Genomic DNA, 11,222 nt, shown 5'->3' with positions numbered 1-11,222 from the left:
TGATAATTAAGATGATTCCCCATTTAAATAAACAAAGTGGTAGCGAACAGGTAGGATCTAAACCATCTTAAAACCTGTCCTTGAATACCTGTATAGTTTTGTAATCTATCTATGAGTATGTCATGATCTATGGTGTCGATCGCAGCACTAAGATCAATTAAAACTAGCAATGAGATGCAAGCCTTGGTCTGACGCAAGAAGCAAGTCATTTGTCATTTGCAGTTTCTGTGCTGTGGTGGGGCCTGAAACCTGACTGAAATTAAAGAAACATTTTTTTCTAAAATTTTAAACATAAACAGAAGATTTGAAATGGGTCTGTAATTTGCCAGTTCACTAGGATCTAGATGTGATTTCTTTATATTATAGTTGTGGTTTTTTATTAACTTTTGATTTTTTCTAAATGGTCCTAAAATAGACAGCATGTCATCTATGCTTTACTTATTTATTTATTAGAAAATATATAAACTGGTACATCTGGTGCCTTGATGTGGTCTTTTTTTCTTTCTGATTCTTAATAAGCAATGTATTTTACGTCAATTATTTTATGATTAGTAATTGTTTTAGTAATTATAATTGGCAATAAGTAAAATAAACATTAATTACATTCATAAATACAATATGTGATCTGTCTATTTTAAAAATGTCCCAATCCTTTGACTTATAAGCAAAGTTCTTATGAGCTTTATATATGATTCACATAAAAATAACAAATACATTTCTGATAATAATAATAATAATAATAATTAATAATAAATAAATAGTAGTGATAGTTGAGTAATAGTATATTCATTGCCATGTTTTTCAAACTCTTAAAAGAAAAAGACAAAGAAAAAAAACAAAAACAATAATGCCCTATTATCCCACAGACCTATACAACTGCGCTTTGGTGCAATAGGTGCTATTCATCCTTCTAACCACCAGATGTCCACAAAATATTTGAGTAATGAACCCTTTTACACTACAGTTGAAATGAAAGCTTCAGTTTTCCCAAAGCTTAGTTTGACTTGAATTCCTCACTTGATTTGGTGAGGACGGAATTCCTCATTTTATTTCATTCACTCTTTGATGATAGTGAACTCAACTGCCATACATTATACAGTATAAGGATGACTGAATGAACGAGCCTCTTTTGGAGTCGACTACCCATCACTTGTTACCATAATCACTGGGAAGGATGTTAGAATATTCATTATAGTTTGGGTGTGTATTGTCTTTTAAAAAACGTATTAATTTATATTATATTATGTTACATTGATAGACATGAATTAGCTTTTACTGCTGAATAAGCTAACTGATTAATAAATAAACAGATTTTATATTAAATATTATTTAATAGTTAAGGTAGTACACCAGAGTCCTAAATTAGTTTATGTAGGTGATGAAGGCCTATCTCCTTTCCTGGAAATATACTGTAATAGCAAGTCACTATTTGAGTCAGACAGCACAAAGTCAAAATCAGGCATGAGTAAGAAGTGACATTGCTGCACTTACTGAAAAATTGGTGGCACGCAGATGCAGTTGTCCAGGGTTTTCCCACATCAGTTGCCAGTTGAACCACTGTGATTTTAATTACTTTACACAAGTAGGCTAACAAACCTTCCAATAACTGTATAACACATCTTGTATAAGATTACAGAAAAAGGTTGTATTTTTTCTTGTTCTTATTCATTTAATTTTAAATATTTAGACAATGAACCTCAGGAACGCATTGAGAATCGATTCAGACCCTGTCCCAAATGGAATACTTCTTGTGCACTTGCAGTCTTACGGACTTACAATGGTCGCCGTGTGTGTGTGTCCGTTAAGTCCACAAGACCATAGCGTTTTCCATTTGTCATTTAATCGTTCAGAAGGGTGCTTGCAAACGCAATGTTTACAATGTAAATCTAATTTACAATGTAAATCCTTAAGTTGTAAAAAAAATTTACCTCTGAAAACCACACAAACCTTTTCACTCATTCAGTCAATAGTACGGAGCTTGTTAAAATTAGTTCAAAAATATTGTGTCTCGATGGTTTAGAGTAAGTAATCTGCTGAACCATGCAAAGTTGCTAACCCTATCAAACCGAGAGAGCCCTTAGCTTTCTGACATGTCTTTGCAGGTTGTAGGTTTTGTAGAGAGGCTAATTATTTAACAAAAAAAAACAAAGGCTAGTTTTAGGTAAACACTTTATTTTGGTAGCAAAAACAGCACCTCAGAAAACAGGATACACAGGCAACGTCTCTCTTAATTGCCAGAGTACAATGAAATGAGTTCCTACAAAATAGGCAAACCACGTGGATCTACCACTAACATGCTAGTAATTTAGCATAAACGCAAATATAACCCTTCATAGTTACTGTTGAAATCAGTTTCTTAGCATGTTGAGCAATTCAGCTAAATGGCTAGCTCATGTTAGTGGCACATCGAGGATTGTCCAGCCTACACACGTGGCCATGTTGTGCAAGGTAAGATCTGAAGACAGTATTGTTGTGCAGTGGCCTGAGGGCGTGAGGTTTTAGTGATGTGGATTAAGGCACGACAAGAGCAGTGAGAGTATTTGGTCCCTCTGGAATTCTTTGGCCAGTGTGAATTGTTTTTTTGTTTTACAACCTGGTTTATGACTGCATAACTGTCTAGTGCCTTAGACCGGCCGCAGCCTTATGAGTTGAGAGGGAAGGTCAGGAATGCATAAGAGGCGTGAGGTTTAAAGGACAGAATTGGAGAAGGGGACTCGCTCAATCTTGGACGACCTCAGAGGACTCTGACACAACTTTGCCATCCTTGGTCTCAATCATCTTGATCACAACGCTCTTCTTGGTCTGAGAGATGGTGTCACCATAACCGCTGCCAGAGCTGTAGCCGCCACCAGAGCTGTAGCCGCCGCCAGAGCTGTAGCCGCCGCCAGAGCTGTAGCCACCACCAGAGCTGTAGCCGCTACCGTATCCACCACCGTAGCCACTGGAATAACTAGAGTAGTTGCTAAAGGCGTTGCCTGCACTTTCCATGGGATAACCGCCATAGCTCGCTATGGGGAAAGAAACATGAAAAAGTGAGAGGAGAATCTCATGCATTTCATATAGTCATGTGAAGAAAGAACCCTGAAAAGATCAGCACCAAATGTCCATGATACAAGAGCATCCCATGCTAGGCTTTTCAGTAGGGATCTCTGTAATAAAGAGTCAAACTTACTGCTCTGTTTTGAGATATTGATGGACTTGATTCCAGTTGCTAGTCTGTTGGAAAGAGTGAACAAGAAGTAATGAGACTCCTGTGCAGAATGAGAAATCTGAACTTTATCTCAAAATAGAGTACTAGGTTTCACAGCTAGCATGCATTTCATTGCCACACCTGTCCTCCTCTCCCTCCAGGAGCTTCCTGTATGTGGCGATCTCAATGTCCAGGGCGAGTTTGACGTTCATCAGGTCCTGATATTCTCTAATCTGGCGGGCCATGTCCTGCTTGGCTCTCTGCAGGGCATCTTCCAGGTCCTTAATGCGAGCCTTGGCATCTCTCACGGCCAACTCACCACGTTCCTCTGCCTCAGCAATCTGGTTCTCCAGATTGGCGCGCTATTGAAACGAGAAATATTTGTGCTTAGTTTCAGTCCTAATGTCTGTTACCTTACTAAATACATTTGTAGATTCTACATGGTTGCATACCTGTCCTTTCACGGCATCAATCTCGGACTGCAGTCTCTGAATCATGCGGTTAAGATCAGCGATCTCTGTCTTTGTTGATCTAAGGTCATCACCGTATTTGTTTGCAGATGACTGCATCTCTTCGTACTGAGAAACAGAACACAATTTAATATCTCACTCAACTCATTGAACAACTAGATATTAAAGACTTGCAGTTTGCATGATACTCAAAAGATTACACACCTTGGACTTGTACCACATCTCAGCTTCAGCGCGGCTTCGGTTAGCGATGTCTTCGTATTGAGCGCGGACCTCAGCGACGATGGCGTCCATGTCGAGATTCCTGCTGTTATCCATCTCCACAACAACTGAGGTGTCCTTGATCTGAGACTGCAGCTCACGGATCTCCTACAAGTTCACAACGAGAGAGCGCGACATAATCAAAATGCGTTTTGTCATGAGTAAATAAATGGTATGTTTGGTGGAAATCCCTAGCTGTAATTTACCTCCTCAAAGATCTGCCTGAGGAAGTTGATCTCATCAGTGAGGCTTTCCAGTTTGGCCTCCAGCTCAACCTTATTCAAGTAGGCCTCATCGACATCCTACGATAAGCAAACATAATTCAATCACATCATTTAAGATAAAAGTAAGCATATATAAGTAGTCATGAGTAGTAAAAGACAATCTACGAACCTTCTTGATGAGCACAAACTCGTTCTCACACTCTGTGCGCTTGTTGATCTCATCCTCATATCTGAAGAGAAGTAAAGAAAATGACATTGGTTAAACTCATTGTTTATAAATGGGTTTTGTACACTAGGGGGCAGAAATGCACCATATTTTTTTTGTGATAACTGCTCATCAGTTTTTTTTTTATCTGGATTTGGTTTGGTGTCTCCCATGGGTCTTAACTTTAACTGGGCCATAAGATTTGCTTAGAGATCCATGAAATGTGCTGTGTAGATGTTTGTTCAATAGCTTTAATTTGTCTGACTCATGCTGATGCCCATTTAATTAAGGCACATTTTTTTTTCATGGGATATTATGTATATATAATGTATATAATATCTATATTATGTATGAAATGAGTTTACTCCCATAAGAATTTTAAAACACGTTTTCCCTCAATTTGAATTTATAAAGCCTCATTTATTCTGGGAAAACTAAAGTGCACCATAAAAGCCTCCTTCAACAATACTTGGGCGCTGCCCATCCCCCAGACCAAACGTCCAACCAAATTTAAAAGAGGATTTTGTGAAAGCCATTGTACATACTTGTTTTTGAAGTCCTCAACAAGGCCTTGCATGTTGTGAAGGTCAGCCTCCAGCTTCATTTTGTCATTGCCAAGGCTGTCGAGCTGTCTGCGCAGGTTGTTGATGTAGGCCTCGAACATGGCATCGATGTTAGAGCGTGTGGCCGTCTGGTTCTGAAGGAGGCTCCATTTTGTCTCCAGCATCTTGTTTTGCTGCTCCAGGAAACGTACCTACATTGGCAAGATTAGAATAGAGGTTTTGTCTCAATCAAGGCACAAATGAAAACCATACTTGGCAGTAAGTGCAGCTTCAGAGAGCAACGCCCCCAGACCGATGCTGCAAAGTCATTTTGGAATCATGGTTCTGCGCCAGCTCACAGAAGTAAGACCATATGCCAACATATTGCTTCTTCACAAAGGAAACCACTGTTTTCTTTAAATAACGAGAAATGCACATGTTTTCAGTTTGTAATGCTTTTTCCCCCTGGAAATTGTGACGCATATTCCAGTAGGGTATCAGGAAGGGTGACTAGAGCTGTACTTATCCTGTGGAATTTACTTTTTGGAGATGGGACTATCTATGTAGTTATTATTCAAGGGACGGCAGAAAGAGACCAGATCTGCTGGAGTCTCTTAAAAGAATGTGTAAATGGTGGGCGGAGAGCAAATAATTCAGTGATAAGATTTTAAACAGCTCAAGGTGAAAATTGCACACACAATTAGATTACAGTAAAGGTGTCACTGAGCCAGCTGACTTTACTAATCAGCTTTCTCATTCAAAACAGTGTGTTTTAATCAAATAATGTAATACAAAGTAGACTATTGTAGTTACAAGAGGAAGGGCACAAAGGCTTAAAAGTGTGGCAGAGTATTTCCTCTTCTTGTTGAACGCTGTTACGTAACCTATCCAGAACATACCCACAGTTTTTCTAATTAAATATTAACTATATAGGTATGTGACTGACTTTTCTTCTAATATTGATCATTTTTGTTTGGAAATGTAATAGTTTGTAAAAATTTAACAATGTTGATAAGCAGATAACAGGTTTTATGTCCTGCAGAACGTCCTTATTTGGGTGTGGACTCTCTATGAGGGTTTCAGATGAGCCTCATGGCATCCCATTCAAATGCAAAGCCCTCACAGTCTGACCACGTACACACCCTTTTCTCAACTTTCCATAAGTCTAACTTCTCTCTCTTTGATGAGAACATATCCAGTCCCACATATATTTTCTGCACCACGCTAGATTCACTTCTAGAGATGTTTTAAGCAAGAACATGCAGTCTTGGGCCATTTTTCTGGGTTAATACGACTTTTAGTTTGACTCATACCTGGAAACCTTTTGACTAATAAAACTGCAAAGAAAGAAGTGTTAAACCCACCTTGTCAATGAAGGAAGCGAAACGGTTGTTGAGGGTCTTGATTTGCTCTTTCTCCTGGTTGCGGACAACCTGGATGTTGGGGTCGATCTCCAGGTTCAGAGGTGCCAGGAGGCTCTTGTTGACGGTGACCGCTTGGATGGGTGCTACAGCACCGCTGCCCATGCCCATGCCCATGCCCATGCCAAGACCATAGGCTGAAGAGCTGCTGATGAAGCCACCACCACCCATTCCAGCTCCCATGCCACGGTTGGCACCTCCATAGGAGCTCCGCACACTGTAGCTCTGCCGGCTGACACTGGGGCCGGAGTAAGACATACTGCTGAAGCTGCGTGGGACAGATCCAGAGGAAGAGGACTTCACTGTGTAGCTGGTTTTCTTGCCGAACGACATCCTGCTGATGTGTTTTCTGTCTTGTGCTGGTATTGAATGACCTGGAGCAGGGGGAGCAAGAGCAGCAGATAAGAGCCTCAAACAGATAGAGGACAGCAGACTCTGCCTCCTACTATATGTGCTGCTGAGTGGGAGGAGCCAAAGGGAGGCTCTGATTGGCCGGTCGGTGTAGAGGGTGGGTGTAGTAGAAATTCAACACTCGTATCACTACATTCCTAGCCAAACCAGTACATGGATGTTTTAGTAATTCAATATGACTAGAAACAAAAAAAAAATTCTGGAAATGTTAATGGTTGAAACAATAAAACGGCTTCTGTAGTTTCCACTTGTCTTTGGATAATTCTGGTTAATAGCCTATATATTATTTGTTCTGTCAAAGAATGGATCACTTTGATAAAAGCCAAAATACAGAGTGTGAACTCATAATAATATGTCAGCCCACTGGAATCCAGAGACCTCTTAAAATTAACCAAGTTTATGGTCTTTCTGGGTTTATAGTTAAATAACGAGAGGTGTGCTTTTTTAAACATGGCTTAAGGGTGATGAAGGCTCTGTATTAAGCTTGTTTTAGCCATTGCATATTCAAGATGACCACACCAATGCACTGGAATTCTTGTTAATCCTCTAAGCATTACAGTACCTGCTCAAACAAAACTGTTTCTGCCTTTACCTGTTCCTCCAGCACAGTCCTTTCCATTGACCACTCTGATTTTGTCACCAGGTGTTTCTACGGTTGGGTCATCAGGCGCGGCATGTGCTGTTACATTTAAAAGGCCTCATTATTGAAGTCAATAATGTTAATTGAGTCAGATAACAACTTCAAGCACCTAAAGAGTTCCACAGAAACTGGATGACCTGCTGTAGTGCACGTGACAAATGTTTTCTCTCTGACCGTCTGCTGTCTTTCATTATTGAATAATACAAGAGCATTTTGAAAAGTTACTGATTTAATCATCAGTATCTTGAGATCCCCTCTGCTTTAATCTTCTTCACTGGTTTTCAGTCATGGATTTATAATATCTTAAAGTGCTGGCCTTTCCTAAGTTTAAATAATCCCGGCTATTGTTTTGGAGAGGAACCAGGGAAAACCTGATCAGGCTCACTTTTTCATGCAGATATAATACGACTTTATTTTCAGGCATGCCCTGATAATAACTTTGGACTTCGTATCCAAACAATTAACAAGATAATTTATTTATTTATTATCATATAGCTACAAAACAACAAAAAAATACTATAATTCATTTATGGAACGTGACTTTACAAAGGGAACAAAATGAGAAACACATTGATAAACAAAAAACAAAAAATAAATAAAGTATATTTTCCCATTAATGTTAAAATAAATTCTAATAATTATTATTCATATTTATTGAATAGTTAAAATAATAATAATAATATTAATAATAATTAATAAAAAAAATTATGTGGTTCAATATATATATATATATATCTTTTTTTCTTATTTTTTCTGAAATTCTCTGAAGTCTTATTTAGCAAACTACATTAATGCTTCTCAAGCAAATCTATAATTTTAAGTATATTTTCTCATAAATGAGGAATTCTTATTTATAAATAAATTATGTTAAAATAATAAAAAATATATAAGAAAGATTATTGTTAATATTAAATATAAAAACTAAGCAAAATAATTTGTCAGTTGTTAAATAAAATAAAATAAAATGAATATATACTCTCTAAAATTTTCTGAAGCCTACATAATTATGAAGAACTACATTATTGTTTCTCAAGTAAATGTATCATGTTTTAAGAGTATATCTGATATTTTACCAGAAACATGACAAAATACAAAGAACATGATTGTTTTGCTCAGTAATGTGGGTCCATTCAAATTTACTTCTTGTTCCTAGCTATTTGTACCAGCTTTTGAAAATGGTTTATGGATGTTTGTTAAGGACAGGCCTGCAGGAAGCATTCATGCCACTGAAACTAAGATATTTTTATAAACCAATGTGCCTCTGACTCACACTCTCTACTCAGAGAGTGAAAATGCGGCTCAGAATTACAACAGTGTTTCTCTGTCTCATTTTTTGACTTGAACCCCTCTAAACGAAGAACAGTGTACCATAACTAGTAGTTAATGGTGGAATGTTTTCTAACATTCTCTAAATGTAAAAACAATCTGCTGTCATTCACTGTACCTTATCTCATAAACAACATGAAAACAAAACCAAGAGTTATGAATCTGCAAGTTTCTGCCCAGAACATTGCTTAGTTATAAGATTCCTCTTTTCACGCAGGTATGGTGACTGACAGTCAACGACAGAAAAACAGCATTTAATGTCACATAGTGAACATACCAACCCTCCTCTAGAGCCGATGTGTACATCCATATGTGTTTGTAAATCATCATGGGTGTATCTTGCATGTTTTCATGCCGTAATATAACAAGGGAGTGAATTAGAAATTAAGCTGTTGATTTCATAATGCAGTTTCTTTTTGCACAGAGTTAAGAATCAGTTATGAATCATGTTGAATCAGGATTTCATCACAGATTTGCAACCTGATATTCCTGCTGTACTTGACCGTATAAACTTGACAATTTAATTGAATCACTCTAACTTTGAGATTGAGATTTGATTGCATTTGATCCCATCAGGTGACTGATACGGTCAGAATCAGCTGAGCCTTTTGAAGATGGTTTTTTGATAGTCACTTCACACCCCAGCAGAGAACAAAGAATAGTTTGAACTTTGTGTTCTGAGAAACAATGATACTTGATGCTTTCGTGGTTCAGATTTCAGTGTTGCTTAATGCTTTTATTCTTGCTTCACTGGTGAATGGTTTCATCCGCTCAGCACATACTGTGTTCGATTATCTTTGTGAAATCAGAGATACCCCACTACACCCAAAACACATAGGACTTGCTCACTGATCACTCCCTCAAAATGCGTCACACCAGATTTAATGCTAAATTACTGACATTGTGTCGAATGCGGGCGACAGGATATGATGTCACACTCTATATCTTCACTGTAATTAGAATTCAGGAAGCAGGATATGATGTCTCTCTATAGCATCTGCTTTAAAAATATTAAGCAGAAGAGCTGTTTGATAATGCAATGATCATAATAATAAGAAATGTTTACTGAGCAGCAAATCAGCATATTACAATGATTTCTGAAGGATCATGTGACACTAAAGACTGAAGTATTGATGCTGATTTTGCTAGTATATTATCTATGTTATTATAAAATGTTAAATAGTACTTTTAATTTGTAATAATATTTCACAATATTAGTATTTTACTGTATTTATTATCAAATTTATGCAGTGAGCATGAGACTTTCAAAAATAATAAAAAATTATACCAACTCTAACAGAAATATCAAAATTCAGAATTCACTGATCTTAAACCAGAATTATGCGAAGCCTCAGACAATAAATCCATCACTTCTGATTTTCAATTGCGGATTGAACATTTTCACTGGCCCACAGAATGCATTTTTACTTTTAACAAAACATTTTTATATTTATTGATATTTTCAGAATCAAAAATGAAATATTGATATAAAGTTTATTTTATTTTATTTTGTATTTTTTGTGTTCATAAGTTGTTCAAAGTGATTTTTACTGGAAAAAAAATATGGCATATGATGCATACATTATTGCTCTGTTGTTAGTTTTCATTTATACTGACGTCTTAAAGACCATTACAAGCCATTTATGCAAATTTGACAAAGCATCCTCCTTCTTAATAACATTACCTTGATGAAAAATCATCAAAATTTGATATAATATAGAATACACCACAGAAAATCAAATATGTAAGTCTGTCAGGTATTAAAAAAAATAAGATTTACAAATTCAATGAATAAATGGCAGAAAAGATGAGTGACACATCTGTCATCTGGCCCCAAACACTTTCACTCATTTGCAGGCATATGAATGGAAGATATGAACACAAAGTCTAGTGTGGCCACACGTTCGCTAATCGTTGTGAACTGATTGTGAGTAAAAACTCATTCAGGCATTAGAGAGATCCCAAATGTCTTAGGATGACCAAGGCATAGTAAAAATGCCAAAAACTTGGATATGGGATCTTTTCAGACAACCTCCAATCTCAATTTCAATGAGTCTAAGCACAAAACATCTGCAGCATTTGTTCAAAAGCTGCAATCTGCAGGACTGAGAAAGAAGGGGGGCAAGATTCCTCAGAGGTGAAATACTCTGTGGCTTTCAGTGGTTGAGTTCAGTGGTTTGTCTGCTCAGTACTTCCCCAATGGCCGCCTGACCAGAAGCCACGCCCCTAGTTGTCATGGCAGCAGGGTTACCACAGAACACAAACTACTACTGACACACATTCACGCTTCCTGGCCTCTAGTACACAGCGATCGAGTGTTAACGTTTGATATGTTACCATGGAGACTTCTGAAGAGACGCCATGATTACTAGTAAGATTATCATCAAGCGAAATATGTGTGGGAAATAAGAAGTTTGCACAAATTTATTCAGAAAATAGGCTTGCATTACATGATAAAAACATACGATAAAAAGCTTGTCATATACATGTTTATAAAAGATAATTATCATGAAATAAAAAAATCTTATCCTG

At 37.3% G+C, this 11,222-nt stretch overlaps 1 protein-coding gene across 2 annotated transcripts; it reads right to left on the bottom strand.

Annotated features, from left to right (window-relative positions):
- Positions 1-2,152: 2,152 nt before the first annotated feature.
- Positions 2,153-6,744, bottom strand: LOC132117988 (intermediate filament protein ON3-like). Of its 2 annotated transcripts, XM_059527432.1 has the most exons (10): positions 6,257-6,744; positions 4,896-5,104; positions 4,315-4,375; positions 4,128-4,223; positions 3,865-4,029; positions 3,643-3,768; positions 3,332-3,552; positions 3,173-3,216; positions 2,884-3,008; positions 2,153-2,847 (listed from the first exon to the last, which is right to left on the bottom strand). In XM_059527432.1, the coding sequence occupies exons 1-10, from the start codon at positions 6,644-6,646 to the stop codon at positions 2,719-2,721; spliced, it is 1,566 nt and encodes a 521-aa protein (XP_059383415.1). In that variant the 5' UTR covers positions 6,647-6,744; the 3' UTR covers positions 2,153-2,718. The 2 variants fall into 2 exon arrangements, with proteins under 2 accessions (XP_059383415.1, XP_059383414.1); XM_059527431.1 differs by having other exon boundaries at positions 2,153-3,008.
- Between the last annotated feature and the right edge of the window lie 4,478 nt (positions 6,745-11,222).

The sequence above is a fragment of the Carassius carassius genome, chromosome 37 (genome assembly GCF_963082965.1).
Source record: "Carassius carassius chromosome 37, fCarCar2.1, whole genome shotgun sequence".
Lineage (NCBI taxonomy): Eukaryota > Metazoa > Chordata > Actinopteri > Cypriniformes > Cyprinidae > Carassius > Carassius carassius.
The sequence above is the reverse complement of the archived record's forward strand: the minus strand, read 5'-3'. Positions and strand labels throughout refer to the sequence as shown.

Coding starts and splice junctions, on each gene's coding strand:
- LOC132117988 (XM_059527431.1), bottom strand. CDS start 6,646: ATGTCGTTCGGCAAGAAAACCAGCTACACAGTGAAGTCCTCTTCCTCT. Junction 5,105..6,256: donor TCGCTTCCTTCATTGACAAG/GTGGGTTTAACA, acceptor TTGCCAATGTAG/GTACGTTTCCTGGAGCAGCA. Junction 4,224..4,314: donor AGTTTGTGCTCATCAAGAAG/GTTCGTAGATTG, acceptor TGCTTATCGTAG/GATGTCGATGAGGCCTACTT.